Source organism: Mugil cephalus, chromosome 6 (genome assembly GCF_022458985.1).
Source record: "Mugil cephalus isolate CIBA_MC_2020 chromosome 6, CIBA_Mcephalus_1.1, whole genome shotgun sequence".
Classification (NCBI taxonomy): domain Eukaryota; kingdom Metazoa; phylum Chordata; class Actinopteri; order Mugiliformes; family Mugilidae; genus Mugil; species Mugil cephalus.
The window spans coordinates 20,548,841-20,570,762 of record NC_061775.1 but is presented as its reverse complement, the minus strand read 5'-3'; the positions used below and the strand labels follow the sequence as shown (position 1 = coordinate 20,570,762).

The window sequence follows — 21,922 nt, the reverse complement described above, 5'->3', positions numbered from 1 at the left end:
TTCTTGAAGATTAGATTTAGTGTTACATTGGTACAGAATTTATTTTCACTAGCGTAACTAATGAACCGTCTGGAGAATGTTTCATACGTTGATGCTACGTGCGGCTGCAGACCTGCGGAGGGGCTGGTAAAAATGACAGGAATCCAAACTGTTGAGAGCTTTGAAATTAGAAAATGAAAAGGAGTCAAGAGGGAACATTCCTCAGCACTGCCCCGGTCACCTGATCTCTTATGAGGTCAAGGGTCAATTAATGAAACCTACCACCAGCCTCTCAGAGGCTCTAAGGAGAAACAGCTTTAAGGTTTACAGCAGTGAAACAAAGTGCAAAGATTTAACTCTGGATAATTTTAGCAACTTGGCAGCTGCTTTGGGGTTTAAGGAAATGCTGATTAAATTCTTTTCTTGTGAGGAGGAAATGCTTTTTTAGATGCTGGAGGCGGATGTGTTATTCAGATGGAGAAGAACTTTCTCAGTGTTTTTGATTTTGTCATGCGGCTCTTTTTCTGCAGCTGCGTTCCGACTTGGATGACTATGCGTGAGATGTGCCCCCCCATTTTGAGAGATGTGTGGAAGCTCTCTCCACCCCACCCCACCCCATCTAACACCCTCCCCAGCAGGAGCAGCTAAGAGGCCAGCCAGAACAATGCCAAGGCAATGGCTTAATTCGCCAGGCCAGATTTACAGCTCCTCCTTCACAGCACCTGCTCACATTGTTTCCCAGGATTTGGCTCGAAAACTTTGAAGAGCTGGTGATAAATTTTTGACTGCGGGGAATCTCTCTCTCTCTCTTTTTATGTTTAGGAAATCTCTTGGACCTCGATGAAGTAGTCAACTGAGGAAAATCTGACATCAGGAACACTCTTCACGCCAGTGGGGTTCACCGGGTTTACGGCCGCGTCGTTCCCCATTGTCCCAAGCGTTCGGCGAGCGCCGAGCAGCAGGGATTTACCTGCAAACATCTCTTCTTGCACGTGTGTTTGCGTTGCACACTTACGAAGTTGTGCAACGGTCCTTGCATGAGCCTTCACAATAATAACTAACTAAGTGTGAAGACACTCCCCGCGAGAGTGTTGGTTTGCAGAAGGCACATTCCAGAGCCGGCCTGGGAGAAAGTGAGAGGCTCCGCAGAGGAGAGAGAGAGAGAGAGAGAGAGAGAGCGGCTGCAAAACAGAATTCCCAGAGAGGTTTGAGTTGAAGGCGACTGCGGAGCGGAGGGCCCCTTTTGTCACCGGGACCTTGTTGTTGCCTCAGGGGCCATATGGACGCTTGTCTCATCGGCCCCATTCTTCACCCTCCTCCGCTCCCCCCTCCGCTCCGTGACAGCACCGTCCACGTGAATGAGTCATGGCCAGAGTGAAGTCGACCCCAGCTCACGTCCGCTGAAGGGAATCCGTTTTTTTTTTTTTCTTTTTTCTTTTCCTTCCCTCCTTCTCACCCAACATTCAACCATTTGTGTTTCAGTTGTTCATCTTCAACCCTCGCTATGCTCCCTCTCCCCTTTTGAGGCATCTCGGACACAGTGTGAAAACTTGGCAATAGACAGCTGCCCCTATATTATGCAGTAACCCCCCCACCCCCCCCACCCCTCCTTCTCTCTGTCCCTCCAGTCTCTTTTCTGGCAGGATACCGGCTGTCAGTTTGTGACTATAGGTTTGCTGCACTGCTGTTGACCTGAGATGGACCCAGGCGTCCTTATTTTATCCCCGTGAAGGAGCGAAACTAATGGAGTCCAGAAAGCTGGAGAGGTGCTCCTCGCAGCAGCATTCTCATAAATGTTGTGAACAATGTGGCAAGAGTTTCACATTTCGCCTGCGGTGAAGAATTTAACTGAAATAAGTTTTTCTTTTTTTTAAACTATAGCACTCCTTCTTGTTGTGAACAATAATCCAGCGCTCCCTTGTTCCTGCTGATACATTTTTAGGGCAGTAAATTCAGGTGATGTTTCCGGCAATCTGAAAACAGTCTCACAAGTACAAATATGGATTGTAGCAGCTGATGCTACTAGTCAAAAACAACCTCTCACCATATGAGCTCAAGGTTTCTTCCTGTTGAAGTTTCTTCTTGACATCATAAGGGAGCTCTGGGTTATGTAAAGCGTCTTGAGACTATTTCGGTTGTTATTGATGCTGCTTCAGATCCAGTCCAAAGGAAACAAGTGATCATTGTTTTGATTATGAAGTCACAGTTGGATTATTTTTTTATACTGTACGCCGAGGGCGGCAGGGCAGATTTGTTGTATTACGCAAATTAACTTGATAAAATGTTTGGATAATCCTGCAGTACCATTTTCCATTCATTTGGACTCTGGCCTTCTGGTGAACATTCACTCAGCTCCTGTTTTGGTTTCCTAACCCGAATGAGAGAGTTTCTAGGCTAGAATGGATGACTATTAGCTTTTAAATCCTCTTCATCAGGATGAGCCACACAAACGTAATTTACATACTGGATGTCATCATTGTGAATCTTAGCAGTGCTGTAGCTGGATTCCTGTTGCTGCAGCTCCTGAGTGAGTGCGAGTATTGTGTCTTTTTTCATCTCGCTCAGACAACTTGTCAAAGAACGATCCAGGAAATCTTTCTTGCCTCAATTCCTCATCTCTGTGTAACAGATGATTCTCTCGACTGTTGTTTTTGCACATAGTTGCTGGGTTATTGGTTGTATTTATTTAATTTTTTCTTTCTTTTTTAATATTCACTTAGTTTATAATTCTTGTAAATATTGTGTACTGTTTTTCCATTGTCTTTGTTGTGTATTATGTATGGTGTTGAGTGCTTGTACATTGCTGCTGCAACTGTGAACTTTCCCAGTTTGGGATTAATAAACCATCTATCTATCATGAAATTAAAGAGCCGTAATATGAATCCCTCTCAAGGTCAGATCCTTGTGATATTCCCAAGTGTATCCTCTAGGGACCTGTGGTGAAGAGGGCACTAATGGATGGCATTACCCAGTAACAAGATCTCAAACGAGTGCATGAAAATAATCTTTTGTTGATCCTGAAGGTCTAACCTGGGACTGCCTGAATGCTGATGGAAGAATCAATTGAAACGTGCACTGCCCCTAAAATTTTTATGCAGAAATTTATTTAAATCAATAAATAAATTGTAGAAAACAGAAGTGTATGTGTGAATGTGTGCGATGTCAGTCATCCTGTGTGTTTTTCCACAGGCCTATACCCTTCAGAGTGCTTTCCTCTAGCGCCACGTAATCGCTGTACTCCTTCCTGGTCTCTTCTTCGCTTTTCTGCAGGGATTTCACCGGCTTGTCAGGCTCCTGCAGACAAAACCAGAGAGGAAGACTCGTAAATAATAAGTAGCAAACAGAAGCATACTTTGAAATACTCCTTATGAAACACTTTTGTACTTTCTCATCCCGGAGACATCAAAATGTAATGCAGTTTCTGCTTTCAAAAGTCGTTTTCCGAGGGTAGAAAGCCTGCAGGGAGTTCACTACAGATCTAGTATTTTATTGATGGTCTACAATTTAGTGAGTTTAAACAGATTCCTACATTTCTTCCTAAACTCCTGAGGTGTTTTGTCCTTCTCATAGTGTATAACTGAGGTTGGAGGTGAACATTGCATCTAATATGTGAGAAAATCTCTTCAGAGGGGAAGGAAGAAAATATCCACAGAAATAAAGACAAGAGAACCTACATTCATCCTGTAGCTGCCATCCAGTCTAAGATGGAAACACTTAGCCACTAAAGGATTTAGCTTCTATAGTTAGCAGACAGACTGCCAGGCACTGCCGGTCAATAACTACACTATCCTCAGTGGCCAGGATCAAATAACGACGGGAATGAATTAAACATGAGAGGAGAGATAATGAGAGAGAAACACTGATAGAAAGACAGAGGCAGTGAGTCAGGGACGGCCTGCTCCAGAAAGACAGAAAAAAAAACAGAAAAAAAAAAAAACATTGGTGAATCTCCTGTACATTCTGTTCACTTACGCTGCGGCTGTCAGTGAGGTTAGCGTATACTAGCCGAGGAATGCAAGGTCTCAATCAAGGCCGCTTTAACAGCAACTAATGATGGCTGGGAGAGAAACCATGCAGCACTTAGTCTGTCTACATTACCCCGGTCTGGATGACAGCTCAAACCAGAAAGCCTCTCTAAACAGACTCAATTCGCTGACTCTGGATGTCACTGAGCTGAAAACACACTGGCTTGTACGGCATGTTGCCTGACCACATCTGAAAGCTAAAGTGTCGATAGATCTTCTGAACAGCCACGAAAAGATTAAAGTCGCACAGCAAGACGCGATAATCGTTCAGATACAGAGATAACGGCGAAGGCTTTCAGACAGCCAAAGTGTTGAACTTTGTTGTAAAAATCAAACAACTGAAATCCTTCGTCTCTGGTCTTCTCAACATCTCTCGTTATTTCTTGTGATTGCTGTCATTTTCATACATTTTGAGATTGTCGGTTTCAGAAAGTTCCAAATATTGTTGAACATTGCCCCCCCCCTTTTTTTTACTCCAGACCACGTCCACATCTAAAGCAATTCATTCGTAGATTCGCTTTGCAGTTGGTCACTTGTGGATGTTTGAGGCTGTGGTTGCTTAGGTGACTCACTTGTATATTTTCCAATCCAAACGTTTCACAGTAAAAACCAGCAGAACATATAAATATTGCTAGGGTATGGACGTAGTCAGCTCTTCTTGAAAAGAAAATACCGGCAACAATGACTCCGCTCACTCTATGCTGTAAATTTATTGGTAGGAACTAAAGTTGAGGATGGTGTTTCCACGGGTAAATGTTTTCCAAACTCTGTGCTTGTGCCATTTGTTCATTAACTGTGTCATTGGTCGCCGACTAAAAGTTTTGATTAGTTCAACTTTTGTCCTTTTGCATACTGGTATTTCATGCCTGCCGTACTTCCTGTTTAGTATTAAAAAGCATAGCTCACCGTTTTCTTCTTCAGTTCCTCTGCCTCCTTTTTCACTTCCCTTTTCTCTTTCGCCCACTGTTCAGTCCTCATCAAATAATCATCCAGCCTGTCTTTCTGCAGTTCAAAGAATGTCTGCACACTCAAACGCTGCACACAGACACATGAGAAAGGCACTTATTAGCATTTCTTTTTAGATGGCACGTACGACCTCTAACTTCCACGATTTCACCATTAGAGCAAAGCAGCAACAGCAAACTGTTCCGTTAAACTATTGGTGTGTCATAGGGGAGTGCATTAAAGGTGACTGGACTGTCTTACCTCTTTCCTGACAGGAATGTAGAGGGTTTTCGGTATTTCGAAAACACGGAGCGTTCCGAGGTCATCAGTCACAGCCAGGAAGTACTGCTTGGCTGTAGATAGAAAACAATCTGCTAAACTACAGTAAAAGAATCTTAATCAAGGAAATAATCAGTGAGGAAAGAACATGCTGTATCTCAACAGGAACAGCAGCAGGAGAGTTTTCAGGTGCAGAGAGGATGTTTGCTTTAATTTTATGACTAACATAAGGCTGGAATTATATTTTTCTCACTTATCAGTTATTTCTGATGATATCATTAATGAAATTACTCAATCAGGATTTGGGTAAGTGCCTCAAACTGAACAGATGGATCTCCTTACATTTAACAATGTAATCTTATGTTTTTATTTAGAGTATATTAGCAATAGTGTGATTGGTCTGATTACAGACACACGTCAGTTTATTAGCATGAGCTTTACAGCTGTGCTGTGTACCAAAGAGGCCAAGAACTCACGGCCAGCAGTCCAGGATTCGATGCAAGAGATCCTGACATTGGAGATGTGTGCGTAGACCTGTGCCGGTTCACTGGTGTTCTGCAGCAGGTTCCACACCTCAATGCTGCCATCTTCTTTGCCGATGAAGAAAACAGCTGGCCGGGACGGAGACCAGCAGCCCACGGTGCACTCCGTCTCAGAGCTTGGGGACACAAAGATAGGGCCGTCCTGGATGTCGTGCATATACGACGAGTCAGTCTATTTGAAATGTAATCACCTCAGCCGCGGTGTACGGACTGACTGTACTTAATATGAAACAAAGTCGTGTGTTAAGGCAATTACTGATGAAATTTAGTGATTTATTGCCTAAAACACAATAGTAGCTTAAGTTATTACCATGATTCCTTCCTTCCAGATGGCGAAATTCCAGCCTCCTGTTGTCAAAATAATGTCTTTGAAGAAAGGCGATCGTTTGATTGTAGTCACCAACCAGTGGTGAGGATTAAAACAGAGGAGGGGTTTGGCACCTGGAAGAGAAGAAATACGTGACGGGAAAACAGACACTTTTATTTGACAGCAATTAGCTTCCACGGCAATCAAAATGAGCAATTAACCCATTACATATTTGTAAAAAAAATAGTGAGTATCTTGTCATAGTAATTGCATCCAGTTATAACTGCCAAACTAAAGTGTTGATTTACTGTGATTGCGACAATTAGAATCCAACAATAATTCAAAAAATTAGCCATAATTGTTCTGTGATTCATCGTACTCCTCCCAAGCGCTTTGGTTGTGGCAGGGCAGACTACTCACTGAACAGCCGTCCAGAGTCGTCTTTCTCCAGTTTCCAGTCGGTGTAAACTAACTCCCCATCCTGACAATGAAAAAAAAAATAAAAATAAATAAATCACCCACATTATGGAAAATATTACAAGGAACCATAGAATAAACCTGCACATGTTGTATATTTCTCCTTAGTTTTATTAGCAGGTGTGCTGGTAAAGAGTGTGTGTATCAAGTATACAATCTCTTGACCAATACATGTAGGATCCAAGACAATTTGTACATTTGGTATATTTATGTTTTGGTTTGTAGAGTATAGAACCCAATATTTGAAGAATTAAATGAGTCCTAATAAAGCTTATTGAAGCAGTAAAACTATGCTTGATAGTTGCTTTTACCTCTGTTCCAACATAGAGGTGGGTGTTGACATCTTCCAGAGGGGCGAGTATTCTGGCCGAGGTTGTCCTGAGCTGGCTGTAGTCTGGGACGACTTCTGTGCTGTCATCTTCATCATCTTTTTCTGCAACAGGAAAACAGTAATGGAGGGAGAGAGAGAATAAGAGGGTGTGGGATATGGGGACGAGAGTAGGATAAGCACGACTGGCTGAAAAAGGTGTTTATGGCCCGCTGTGGAAAACGATTTGGAAGACAATTTGCTACAGATTTTACAAAATGTACACAAAATCACAGAGTGCTTCTCATTTCCAGGTCTCTTGCTGCTGTTTCGGGTCTTGTTAGCAGACATAGCTAATATGAATTTTGCAAACGCTAGCGTTAGCTAGGAAAAAGAAGCCAACTTTGAAAATATCTATTTAAATAATGGAAATAACAGAGGCTGAACAGTGGTACTGAGGTAGTCCACTCTGTAATCTGACCAGGAACAAGATGACAGAAGGACAAAAGGGAAGGGCGGTGGGGAGGGGTGCAGCTGAGGTGAATGGGTTGGTAAGAGGGGATATGAGGAGAGAGGTAAAGAAAGGCATAAGAGGAAGCGGTGGAAGTGAGAGTTGCGGAGAAGAACAGGGACAGGAGGGGGAAAAGGATTGAGATAGGGTCGAGATAGGGCCGAGCCGGGCAGAAGCTTTCACAAAAGACCCAACTGTCTTTTTTAGGGACAGCGGAGGTCTATCCGTTCACCGGTGGGCCGCTCCCAATCAAATCCCACTCTGCTGGATCAGCTCTTCAAGGTCAGGTCAGATTACCCAATCACATCTTTCCTAAATCCACTTTCCCCCAGTTAAGATGTGTGTAACGATACGAGGCAGATGATGCAGCACAGCAGCAGACATTGTTTTCCTTTTACCACATGCTCCTTGCTTAATCCCCATGAAAGGTTGCTCAAATAAACGCGGTGTGAAAAATCACATGACACTGTTGGCAGGGCAAAGTGGAGCTTTTCTGCTAACGTGTAAGCGACTCCGGCATCAGAAGCGGTAAAAGACGGAACTAAACGCTGAGCGAAAAGATCAGAACACATTCAATATGAGTCAAACATCTTAAATAGCACCGGAGTATTAATCACACAGGGATTCATTAAAACCTTAATAACAGGCTGCCCGAGGGCCGCCGCAGATTTATTGCCTCAGTTAGTGAGCATATTAAGTCTGTGTTTACGGAGGTAGACTCTTCAGCCAGACAAAGACAGTCCTCTTCTTGACCAGCCAGGACACACATGATCATCTTCTGGCCCTCCAGGAGTCTGAGCAGCATATTGCAAAGAGCTGACAGTCAGCAAGGCCAACGCTCTATAACTATGAGGGCCTTGTTTTGGAAGTCTCACTTAATAAAGTGCTATGAAACCAGAGGAGGGAACAGGGAGACCGGCAGAGAGAGAAAGAGAGCAGCCGAGGGCCAAATGAACCCTGCCCCACTGATCAGTGTGCTCGACCATCCAAAGCAGAATTCAAGAATCCAAAAGCACAGTACATATGCATGACTCTGAAAGCTATCAGACAGGAGATAGTCATGTCTTTAATGTTCGCTGCTCCTCAATGGTATCGTTTTGCAAGACACAAATAATCTGAATCCAGATATTGTTACAGTCTTTTCTTTTTCCACTGGGTTGTTAAAGTGTAAAAAGATAACTGAAGATGACTGAAGCAAAGCTCGCAAATACTGGCGCCCCCTAAAGGTAAAAAAGGTAAGCGAGAGTTACAACTGTATAACTTTGAGCTAAACATCATTTAGACCATCTAGACTATTAAATAGAAAATAGTGGCAGGAACTAAACGGACAACTTTTTTGGGCAATCTGTTCAGACTGAATCGTGAGTAAGTTATAAGCCGTCCAACAACAAAACCACATAGTATCCATTGTACATAGTATTGTAATTCAGTAAAATAGAGACAGGGCCCAACAGGGTGAAACAGATAAAGCCTAGCTGCCCCAAGGGTAAGTGTAGTTACCCTTGGGTAGTGTTACCTGTCTTCACATTACAGGTGTAATGTTCGAAGCTGAACTTCAAAGGAGCGTATTCTCCACTAGTATCGATCTTTGGAAGAGAAACCTGATGGACGACAGAAAAGACAAGTTTTCATATTTGAAATACACAACATATTATTTAAATAGTGTCCGACTGTGTTCATGCATTAAAACGTGTTAAAAATCATTAACTCTTTTAAATACATAAAAACACATATACGCAAACCACAACAACCAAATTCAAAGCCTCAGTCTAAATACTCCTCAATTTCTTCTTCATTGTTTAAGCGGTTAAAAAAAAAAGTAAGAATAAATTAAAGCCAGAGAAGACATGGGAGCCTATCAACGAATATACATATATCAATTTTGTTAGTTTTTTTGTTGTTGCTTCAAAAAAAATAATCTGTTGGGTTAAAACTTGATCTATTTTAAAAGGGAAAATAAATATGAACTATGTATTACGCTGCAGTACCTTGAACAGTGGTTTCCACGTCCTGTCCAGGTGTTTGAAAGTTTCAGGGATGATGAAAGGTGTCACCTGGGTCTTCTGATCCGCATTCTGCTTCCTGTCCGACAGTGACTGACTCAGCAGTTTTGGCATTCGCACATCCCAGAACAATACAGAGCTTTAGAGAGAGAGGGAAGACACATACAGACATGTGGGAAACATATTTACTTCAAATCCTTGTGCGATATGTTCGTATTAATCACGAACATCGACTTCAGCGTGAAGTTTCTTGAAATGCGGCGACTGCCAATAACTATGAACAATGAATAATATTTTGGCATCCCCTGCTCTACACTGTGTAGTCACACACAGCAAACAGTTATCAGTTATTCCAAAACACACTACAACTACAACAACTACGATCACCTTCTCACAGATGCTTAACAAAACTCTGTGAAAACTCTGTACAATATGTCAACACGTTTGTTACGACATAGCCTGCCTTAAAGGCATTACAGGCCTTTAAAATATGTGGAGAGACAATAACTCCTATTGTTGTAAATCACTGGGACACAACAGAATGATTTTCTTCAAATCTACCCGGTTACTATGTTCAGCAGGGGGAGGACAAGCTCGTTTACCCCGTGGATATTATACACCAGTGTCATGTCGCTTTTGTTTAAGACCAAATAAATCTTCTGAGATGTTGTGTCACATGTTGGCTGAATGTTGCAATGACTCACAGTGGGTCCCTGTAGTGTATTTAATTAAATATCGTTTCAAATTAATTTAAAGTATTATTTTAACAGATAGAAGCAAATATTACTACCTTTAACGATAAATTACTGTTTTCTAAACTATACCAAACACAAGCAATAAAATAAGTTAGAATTTATTAATTTAGTAAAATAATAAACAAAATAAAGTATTTATCCATGAGGTAAAATTAAAGGTTTTCAAGATTACATTCGCAGTGATGTGTCAGTAATTATATACCAAAATGCTTCTTCCCCTGTGTACTTTCTCCATGCACATGCAGTGGTGGATCTAAATCAGTCAGGTACAATAACCTGAAAAAAGACTTCTCACTTGCATTTATTTGTCTGCATTTTGCCCTAATGTGATAATCACCGGTCTGAGCAGAGACAGGAAACAAGGCCGGAGTGAGACGAATCTGACTCCCAGGAATCACACTACGGATGCAGCAATTATGTGGTATGTGCTGCAATCGCTGGGCCACCAGACGCCCCCTTTTTTTCCCAATGTGACATTAACTCTGGCAGTTACACTGTGTCTACAGTATGTACGGCAGATCATAAAACGCGCCTCAGGTCCCCGTACGAGCCCTGGGCTGCTACAACGCGCACTCACACCCACGAAATAGCTCGTGTCAACATCTACTCCATCACCGAAGCTGGCACGTCAACACAAGCAATCGCTTATAATACAGAATTCCACAGAAAGACAAACAAAGAGGAGAAAGGAGGCAGACATGTGTTTTACACTTGGCAGTTTATAGCTGCCAAGTGTATAAAGTAGAAACCTGCCATGTACCATGTGGTTATACTAGCTGTGAGCTAAAACCGTTTAAACCACGTCCTTTTATGTCCTACCAGTCAGGGGAGCAGGTAACAATCTGAACAGAAACTTTGTCCTTGTTCTCCACTGGTAAACCCGTCCTGGTCACCTGATCAGAGAGAGAGAGAGAAAGCTATAAAATCAACAAATGCCAGGTTTAGTATTGTTGGGAGCTGGTAGAAATGAGCAAGCTTCCTAAAGATGCATGAGAGGTTAATGTTTCTCCTGGGGGCACTTTGATGATTGCCTTACTTATCCAGATAAGTGCAAGTGGCTTTAATGATTTATGACAGCGGGCTACAGAGACATGAGTGACAACTATGTGAAAACAATCCTTTTTTTTTTTTTTTCTTCCTATGCATGGATATTTCTATGCTCGTTAGTTTTTCTGTACACACACATTGTCGTATTTATTTAGACTGAATGCCACAGATGTTTTGCTGCAAATATCTGTTCAACTCAGTATATGTTAGGAGCACGGTGGAGAACATTCAGGCAAAATTCAAAGGTTTTCTTTAGGATTATTGGAGGACATGGAATAAAAACTGCATTTTCTCTATTTCACCTTCCACTGTGTGCCCGCTAACATTAACTTACAACCGGTTAGGTCTGTTTAAAGCCATTACCCTCAGTCGCAATGAAAGCATTCCAAAACCAGATAGAGAAATCATTGTGCCAACAACAAACCTGGCACCTTAACTGTATAATGTGTTTTTACCAATGTGAGCTTTTCATGGGAAGGTTTACAGTCAACTCTTGCTGGCTAGGCCGAAAACTATGCGGGTGTTTGCATTAGATAAGATAGAAACATTAAAAAACGCTTTGCTTGAACAACTGCGGCGTAATCGCACAAAAACAGCTTTTATCAAGAGGCCAAATGTAACACGGGTGACCTTGTGAAAGGTTCCTGTGTGCTCCTGATGGCAAAAGTTGGGAAATAACCGCCTGTTTTGGTTTCAGATATCCCCTTCACCCCATCTGCTCTTCACCTTCTTGTACCTCAAATGTTTGCGGCAGCCACTGGATATCGGTAATTGGGAATTTGTGGCTGCTTTCTAAGGCAGACACTGCACAGTAGCGCACAACGGGAGCCTCGGTCTCTTTGTTGTCCTCCAGGTCCTGGTGGGAGGGCAGACACAAAAAAGACACAGCACGTACGCCACGGTGTTATCTGACAATTCAAGCTTAATACCAAGGCTGTAAACAGCTGAAAGCCACCATGAAAGGCTGTATTTTCAGCATTTAAATATACTAAACTCTATGTTTTCAGTGACATGTGAATAGAAAGTCAAACAACACACATGCTGCAATTATTTTTAATTAAACTTAGACCACTAGGTTAGAACATACACCACCTCCTCCTATTTCTGATTACAGATACAGCTTGATTGTGTGGTTCACCTGCAGCTCTTTTGTTGTTTTTTTTACGCACAATGGACAAATCTATACAGAACATTTTCTTTTTCATTTATCCAATAGGGCAGTAACAGGTGGTGGTGTGGCACGGCTTTCACGGCAGCCCACGTCCAAATAAAGTCTTTTTGGCGGATACAACAGGCATTGTTTACTCTGCAAACAGCAGAGAGGCCAGGGATCTGATTTGTGTTATCTTCTGTGTGGGGACAAACTACGGTGGTAGATGAGGACTTGTGTAACAGCTGGCGTATGCGCGCTGATGCTGTTGACTCTGGAGAATGGAGAGCAAACAAGGACAATGAGAAAAGAGGGAGGCACGGAGGGTGGGAGAGGGGAGGCAAAAGAGGAGGAAGTAGTGAGGAGTGGGACGGAGACAGCTGGTCCACTGTAGAGGCAATAAAAACACACAAAGCAAATGTGGGCAAGATGATGGGGGCATATGTGTCTGTTGAAACACAGCAGTCGAGTGGAAGATGTCAGTGCAGGTCACGCTTTGTGGCACAGAACTGGTCTTGTTTCTGGTGTCTGGATGTTCAACAGGCCACCAGGAACTAAATGTACTTGCTGTGTTGTGGTTTAAAACCTCAGCCCTGTTTTTGTCATGTATCATTAACTCTATCTGGAACACCTTTTCTTTATTACCCCACATAAAACCATTAAAAAAAGGAGGATATGCCATAAAGATATGGGTTTATGGTGCTAAGCCAAAACAAAAACCCTCTCAAAAGTTCAAAAACTCTAATTAGATCATGATTGCTAGGCTGCTTTCATTTTACAGTGGGCTCACGTAATGGTATAAACTTACACCTGGCATTAGTACCTTTTTGGAACTAATTGTGACCGGAAAAGTGCGGCTGCATTCTCCTCTAATGAAAGAGTGAGGATGACGAGTCGACACATCATCATCTTTGCTCTGTCATACGTGACTGCGGCCAAATATTCTGCATGCTCTGATGGACTGTGGACCCGTACACGTATGGACCAAACATCATCAATGACTAAGAGCTTTCAGTAACTGATAACACATCTAGCGTAACGCAGATACAGACGGTATTATTGTATCAACACGGCGCGCATTACAGACAGGATATGGGTACTTACGAATGAGTCAGTGTCGACGGAGACCTTTTTACCACCGGTCTGTGTTCCTTGTAAGCATGTGACGTGAGCGGAAATGTCCCATAACACAACCTGAGGCAACACATCATCATTACAATAGTTACTTAAGATCTATAGACAGTGATCAGTCATAGCATTATGACATCTGTCAGTGGGTAGGGTGTACTGTATTACGCAGCTAGCGACCATTGTGATATTGGAAGTGGAAGGATTGATACAACTTTGACCAAATTGTGCAGCTAGCTACTGTGTCGGAACATTTTTAAGACTGCCGCTCTTTTGGGATTCTTTTCAGCCTGCATTGGTCAGTATCTATCAAAAGCGGTTCAAGGAGGGAAAAGTGAACTGTGAACTGCTGGTCATAGGCCAAGGCTCATTGATACAGGTGAGAAGAGAGGGTTGGCCAGTGTGGTCCGATCCAACAGACGAGCTACTGTAGGTCACATTGATCAAAGTTTAATGCTGATTCAGATAGAAGGTCTTTAAGGTGCATATATACCTGCAGACCCCTGACCCCTGTCCACTGCCTAGAGTGTATTCATTGGGAAAGTGACTATCTTGACTTTGCTTCAAAATTCCCGGAGATCTCAATCCAGCATCAAACATCTAAGGAATGTGCTGGACAAACAAGCCACGTCCATAGAGAGACTGAAAACTTGCGGGAGCAAAAGGATCTGCTGCTAACATCATACACCAGAGCAGACATTTAGAGGTGTTCAGAGGAGATACCATGCCTCCATAGGTCAAGGCTGTTTTGGCGGCGAAAGGCGGAGGTACACATTTTTTGGTAAGTGGTTATAATGCTATGGCTGATCTGTGTATTACACATGGCAAGAAAACACTCAAATCTGTCCAGTCGAATGTTGACGACACCAAACAAAAAGGAGAATGTGATGAGGTCCGTGAGAGGCGAGAGCGAGTTACCTGGCCATTAATGCAGCCGCCAGCAATAATATTTGGATTAGAGGGGCAGAACTCAAAGGATAAAATATCATCTGGGCACTCCAGGACCAACTGCAAAAAAAAAAAAAAAAGTCAGAGAAACCCACATACACTGACTATAAATATTACCAACATTTCCACATATTTTCCACACAGTGCTTGCCATTCGGCCTATTTATTTATTCTAGTTTCTCCATACAAGGTTTAGCTTTTAATCGTCAAAACCATGTGCATACAGTATATTGCGTTTCATCGGGCAATAGTGGAAAACTACTCAGGAAGGGCAGGATGGCATTACAAAGCAGCACATTTTTCAGCCTCATGTTTAAATTCACTCAGGTTTATATTAAGCTGCATGAATGGATTACAGTAATTTACTACATGCAATAATAAATATGCTTAGTTCAGTTATTTTTACATCTTTTACATCTTGGTACATTTTACCACTTGGATCACCGCTTCAGCGAAATCAAAGACACATGGAGCAGAGGAGATATATCATGCACAACTCCTATTACCTTTGAGTGATATAGCAGCTCAGTTTAATTGATTGAGTGCCTGGGTCAAATCAATAGGGCCTCTCAAATTTTCCTAAAGCAAATAAAGGTCTTAAAAGGCAGGGGAGAACGAAACCATCCAGCCTTTTACTCGGGAAAGTGAAATCTCAATCAAATACGCGAGGCGAGGAAGGAAGGAAATATACTTTGAGGCTTGTCAACTGTTACACACTCTCTGCTTTCATTCGAAGTGGTGCTCTCCTACTTTTCATACCTGGGGATTAGCGGGGTCAGCGAAGCTGTAGAAGACAATGAAAGCCCGTTTGAGGATAAACGTAACAGACTCATCCAGCTGATTCTCCTTTTTGTCCGTCAAAGCCACAGCTAGCACACCTGCCATATCACAAAAAAAAAAAAACATCATACAACATATTGTTTTTGGATCATTTGGAAGAAAATATCTACTGTTCTAATCCAACTGCACTTTACCTAGAATGGTCGGGTGCCAGTTGATGCTGCTGATTTTCTTGTCCTTAGCGTACTTCTGGTCTGAGAAGGCCTGATGAAGCACCAGGCCTTCGGAAACCTTCCCAGACCAGTCACCCGCTTCGGCTCCTGCTCCGAGAACTTTCCAGTCGTCAAAGAACACATTCATAACCTCCTCCTGCTGAAGGGCCAGCAAAACTCTACGAAACAATAAATATTAGAAAACCCCTACAACCAAAACACGTGCACAAGCATTTACAGTAGCTGACACTGGTCATATGCTTGTACCTAGACATTCAGACTACAGAAACAGTTTTTTTTTTTTTTTTTTTCAGACTATAATAACATGCAGACAAGGCAAATACAGTATATAGTGTACTGAGTAAGTGAGTGTTGCCCAGATACTCTGTGTTAAAATACACTACCTACTGGATTTGAGAAAATGATCAACTAATGTGAGTTTGCTGTAAATTTCAGTCAACCTCTACAATAAACTCCCTATTGGAGGCAGATGAAAGAGACGCGGTGAATTACGATAACAGTTCATTTTACCTGGGGGTCACCAAGTTGCAAAAGTTCTTCAGACCCTCAGCCTGGAGGATGTCTTCTATTTCCTCCTTGTTTAACTCTCTTGGCTTGTACTGGGTAAAGAAATTCTTCCGAAACTTCCTGTAAATAGATACAAAGACCTTAACACAACACTGCTAATGTTTGGAGTAACTACTAAGCAATACGGTATATTGCTAATTAATCTCTGTCACACGCAGTGTCTGGACAATTGCCAAGACATGAATAGATAAAAATGAAAAAGATTTAAACCACTTCCTTTAGGATATGAAATCTTTTCTCCTAAAGCTGTAAGAGTATTTCCCATTTAGAAGAAACCCATTTTTGTGGGCTGATTAGTTGGCATACCACTCTGTCTGAGCACTGCTGCTCTGTAGCCTGGGAACAGCCTGCATCCCGCAGTCCCTCTGCATCTGCTTGATGCTGAATCTGCTGTCTTGGTAGGAAGCACACTTCAGGTGGCTATCCTTGGCATCTGCAGTGTTGCGGTCAGAAAAACAGACCGGTGCTCCAAACTTCCTCCGTACTCTCGAGAACCTGTACCACAGCTGATGTCGACAGTGAGGCAGAACGGGGATGTGTGAAGAAAACAAAGAAGTTAATAAGAAATAAAGAAATCAGACTAGGTGTACGCATTTCATTTGGGTGTTTTGCTGCAGCTGCAGTGCCTTTTTTCTTGTCTCCTTGGCGGATTCTTCATCTATTTCCTGCTCACTGCCAAGAGATATCCAGTGCTTCGGTTCTGAGCTTTTATCGACTTCATTCTCAGACACTTCTAGTGTTTCAGGCTGCAGAACCGAGACAGAATTACAAGAATAAGTAAGAATTTGAAACACAATAGTTTTTTTGATAGCTTAGTCTTCACATGCAATCACAGATCAAGACAATGAAGTAGTTTTAAAGTGTTTAAATTTACAGAAAACCAAAATGGCCATCATGGTATATGGCATCTAATACGACAGTATAATAGCACACGTGCATCTAAAATAAACAATAGAACGATAAATAGTATAAAATTTCAAGGAAAATGACTAGCCCCAACCTGCTCATGCGTACATACCCACTTATATCAAACATCTATGAAAATGTCATAAAGACATGTAATTTTGCTCAAAAGTGCTGGATGGGTAATAATAATACCCTGTAATAAAAGGCATGGAATGACAGAGGTGTACAGACTGTCTGCTCACCTTAAATATTCTGTCCCTGGCTTCTGGTGTCAGCGCCAGGTAGAAACTCTGGCCATATGTGAGGTCTTTGTCAAACACCAGCAACATCTCCTCCTCTGGGTAATCCTGTCAGACAGAAAATCCATTACGTTTATCTATCTTTAAGGCAAAGATAGAATAAACCGAGCTGAATCGGTGCTCGCGTTGATATAGCGGATGACAAAGTTAGATATTGATTTTAGACTTAGAAACACAATAAAAGACAACCACATGAAGAAAATTAAGGCTTAAAACTGATGAGTCTATACACGTCCCTTAAGATTCCTCTGGCCTCATTGCAGTAATGTGTGTTCTACATTCATTACAGACTGAATGCATAAAGTAAGGATGTTGGTCACCGTGTATTTAATCCAAAGGAGCGCAAAATTAGGTTAAACCTGTCCCGTCTGTTCCCACAGCCCTTCACATGGGCCTGCGCTTCATCACAGTGTCTTGAGGGCTATTGTCTGAGTGATCCATGACACAATGGTTCAGACTCACCAGCACAATCTGCTTCACAGGGCTGAAATCGGATGCCGCGGCTCTTGTTTTAATGTCCTGTACGATGTCGTCTTTTCTCAGCAGCTTGTAAGGACTCTCCCCTGTGACATCCTCATCAGCGCGGCAGCCAAAGAGCTCCTGGGTGGCTGATGTCAGGACCATGGGGAGGATATCGTCAGGGTGACCTTGATTAGAGAGAAGCTCACAATCAATTTCGAGGAGAAAGATGAAAGACGCAGGAAGGAAGGAATACATTAAAAAGAACTCGCTAAATCGTGAAACTGCTTTTAGATTTCATTTGCGTCTGGACAGAACAATGCATTATTTTATTTGTTTGTGTCTCAGTTTGGTACCCTTTAAAGATGTTAAAGCATCAAATTAATCTAGTGGTGCTACTGATGTTTTCAAATGTCTGACACAAATAAAAAATATAGGGTTACATGTTGCACAGATTTTATATGTCTTATTCAGTGCTTGTACATGAATTAACCCTGACATGCATTTAAAATTTAGATTTTAAAGCCTGGAGGCAATGCTGGAAAGCGATCTTATGTGACTGAAGAACAGGCCAGAAGTTAAAAAAGTATCAGTTTACAGACGGTGGACGCTACAAGTTACAAGGGTATTGAATAGGATATGTTCTGGTGCACCTGTGTACTATGTGTAAGATTAATCGTTGCCTCTGATCCTTCACCTGTCCTGCCTTCCAGGTTGGACCACGCTTCAGTATCACAGGATGAAATACAATCTCTGAACACATAACGCCCAAACGCTTCCAGGGAGCGTGCTGTTGCATTTTTCTACTACTCCGACATGTGAGAGAAAGATCAATAACTCAATCAATTCAGGACAAAAAGCGCAATTAGAGACGCGTAACTAGGACTAAACCATCTTCACAAGAAAGAAATTCTTCATAAACCATCTATGTAGACTCCGTCATATCTAAAGCCAGGCTGAGTCCAGGGCACACTACAGTAAACACGACTCTGCATAATGATAGTTTTCATCCTGCTTGCGGTCTCCTGCTTCAAAGTCTTTCCGCAAGGTTGCTGAGGGGACGCTGGGAATGCTCAAGTACAGCTTAAGTAACCACTTCCCAGCTGGGTGTGTCAACCTTTTTTCCACTCACACCACTTAGGCCTCACGCCAAATCATTGTAGTGGAAACTCACACCCCTTATTTCACAGAGTTATGTGTCAACTATGGCATTTGTCTTCATGGGAAATATTTGCTTGGGAGACAAAGAGAGTGAGATGTGCAATGTTCCATATCCCTCAAAAATGCAATTAAACTGCATTTTGAAGGCCTTCGCCAGAGAGACATTTTACATTTGTCGGGCCTCGTTCCTCCCCCATAAATCTCCCAAAGCTTTTTCAAGAGCTTACTGTAAAATATTTATACTACACCACAGTGCATCGTAATTTTGGCTCTGTTTGTTTTATTTGTGCTTGGATGGAGCACTCAGTGATTACTCGGGTCACATTTTAAAACGTTAAGACTATTAGTGAACGCAGTCACATAAATATATATTACACACATACTGGACATCTACAATTTTCATATCTGAACAGGAGACGTTTGTCTGCTTTTTGGTAATGCCATTGACTCCCTGTTGAGGAGTGAATAAATTATAATGTTCTAGGAAATCTGGCATGCTGTTCCTTGCACCCTGGTGCCAAATGTTCCCCAGATAAGCAACGCACACATACCCGGCAACTTTTACGTGATGTGAAAGAAAATGTCAGGGCATTATCAGGGCAGGCCACCTCGAAGCTTTCAGCAGTGGGCAGGCGTCAGGAGAGACACCGTGACTGACCTGTGGCTACGCAGCCCCGTACATGACAAACTGATGCATTGTATTCTTTCACACCTTTCTATCAGGAACAACGTTAAATTTATCTTCAGTGTCAGCTACGGTAGCACAGATCAGGCTTCACTCCACACGTGCATCAGTGAAACTTGGGCACCAATGTCCCTGGGAGTGGTTAACATCATAAGTACTGACCACTGTGAATCCACAAGATTCATTTTAAGATTCGTCTGAGTTAAGTTTAAAGCCAGGTGAGTTAAGGTTAGTGTAAAGCCCTTAGGAATGTAATGTATGTAATGATTAAACTCATGAATAACGGAACTACCAAAAAAGAGCAAATCTGAAGCTGAGGAATGTTAAAATCTTTTTTTTTTTTTTAACTCTGATGGGACACAGTGAGCTTATTTAAAGTAAAAAGATACACCAATAGTGGTGTCAGACCTTGACAATGAGGACCCACAGCTGAGTAGAGAGCATGTCCGGAGGCTATGCAATAGGACACTCGAGATCACTTCAGAACAATGCATATAGTTTTTCTGAGATACCCGTAATTGTCAGTTTCAGCTGTGATTGTTACATCACTGCTTCAAAGTAAGACGGTTCTTTTGAGGTAAAATTCCTGCATTTCTAAAACATACTTGAGTTAACTGTATATTCTGTATAATCTACTAAATACGGGCAATGAAATTGATTAAATTCAAGTTTGTGTCTTAAGTTTATCAAATATAATTTCACTACTTTCACTAAAGATGGCTGATAAAATAATGTTTTTTAGAAAGCTGAATTGAATATGAATTTGTCAGATTTCAAGTGCACACAAAAGAAAAATATAGAAACAACTAGATGACTGAGTCCTGAATGTGATGGAATAGTCAGTTCACTGTTTTATTTATACATCTACATTTACACACATTAAGGCTATATTATATTTAGATTTGATTTGAAACACTCACCTTTATTTTTTCCCTTACTTCCTGCACTGCTTGTTGCACTCTTCGTTCTTTTGTGTCCCATATTTGATCTTTGGATAGCTTCATTAATGATAGGGTGAAAGTTGATGTACAAAATATCTGTGGAATAAACGAACGAAAAGATGTAGTGTTACATTCCTACAAGAAAACTAGACATTTTGTTTTCAGATTTCTATTTCACTCGACTGTTAATGGGTCTGAGTCTCAAACACAGTGGCAGTGCAGAGACCATTGTTATTGTGCCCCAAACGTTATTATCCATTCATGTGGCGACATCTTGTGGAGTATTAGGGAATTGTACGTTTCTTTGTCTTTTATGCAGTGTACTACTATTTAGCAGCAGTCTTCTATAATTAGTCTGTAGACATGTCCTTTATCTGTAAATAAATTCTGACATTATTTTTCTCAATCTACAACAATTTACAAGATAATCATTTATGAATCTGACTTACCTGCTGATACAGTATGATGCATGAATTCAGACAAATACTTCATTACACGCCACAGCGTAGGATTAAAACCTTATCTGTTTTGGGATTTCTAGTACACATACAAGTACCAACTGCATTATACATATAAAATACAGAAGGTCAAAATTAATTTTGACTGCTTTATTCATATTTGATCATTTTTAAACTATAAAATGCATCTTGTTTTATGTACCAATGATAATATATCTGGATGAAACTTTTAATCTATTACTAGAAAACAGAGTAAAAATGAATAAAATATCTGTTAGCTTTGAAATATAATAATAATAATAATAATAATAATAATAATAATAATAATAATAATACGATAAGTTCTGAAAAAGAAAAGACATCTGTACTTTAAAACATATTTTACAGTTCACGTTTGATCGTTTGAATAAATCATTTATTTATATTTTTATTTATTTATTCACACGCTACGTTCATATTTACTTCTGACTGTACATATCATGGTACGTAGCTATTTTGTATTCTTTTTAACTTGCTAACAATTTTTTTGCAAACATTAAAGACCTGTTTTTGACTTTAACTTCTTACATACAGTATAATATAGTAATGATAAATCAAATATCAGAATAAGTTACTACAACCAGTTTTTATTTGCACGTCCATTATTTAGCTAGCATTAACTTAGTAGAATTAACTTGTAGGGCAAACGTTGATTAAACACTAATAACACTTTATGGGGATAGGATCTGATTAAGTTTGTCAAGTTTGAAGTGAACACTTTATAGACAAATATATTTAAAAGGTTTACCTTTAGTTTAAAACATGTTATCTTGAACTCCTTCTCGTGTAGCAGCGGGATTGTTTGGTTGCCATTAGTTACAACGGTGGGCGGGGTATATTTGACTGACAGGTGTAAACGCCAATCAGATTGCAGATCTGCAGTTCCTTACAGGAGTGGGTGGGGCATATTTGAGTGACAGTTGTAAAAGCCAATCATATCGCCGCTTTACAGTGACGTTAAAGTGCCCGTGACAAAAAAAGGTTACCTGAA

At 41.2% G+C, this 21,922-nt stretch overlaps 1 protein-coding gene across 1 annotated transcript; it reads right to left on the bottom strand.

The window, feature by feature from the left end:
* Nucleotides 1-3,061: 3,061 nt before the first annotated feature.
* dnai3 (dynein axonemal intermediate chain 3) lies at nucleotides 3,062-21,763 on the bottom strand. Its single transcript, XM_047587536.1, has 22 exons — nucleotides 21,680-21,763; nucleotides 20,414-20,530; nucleotides 17,651-17,835; nucleotides 17,132-17,236; nucleotides 16,610-16,729; nucleotides 16,290-16,489; nucleotides 15,927-16,043; nucleotides 15,378-15,574; nucleotides 15,163-15,281; nucleotides 14,374-14,463; nucleotides 13,432-13,521; nucleotides 11,914-12,033; nucleotides 10,950-11,023; nucleotides 9,361-9,514; nucleotides 8,889-8,973; nucleotides 6,866-6,987; nucleotides 6,498-6,558; nucleotides 6,081-6,211; nucleotides 5,705-5,912; nucleotides 5,211-5,302; nucleotides 4,911-5,039; nucleotides 3,062-3,273 (listed from the first exon to the last, which is right to left on the bottom strand). Exons 2-22 carry the CDS (start codon nucleotides 20,472-20,474, stop codon nucleotides 3,142-3,144), a joined length of 2,592 nt encoding a protein of 863 aa, XP_047443492.1. The 5' UTR covers nucleotides 20,475-20,530; nucleotides 21,680-21,763; the 3' UTR covers nucleotides 3,062-3,141.
* Nucleotides 21,764-21,922: the final 159 nt, after the last annotated feature.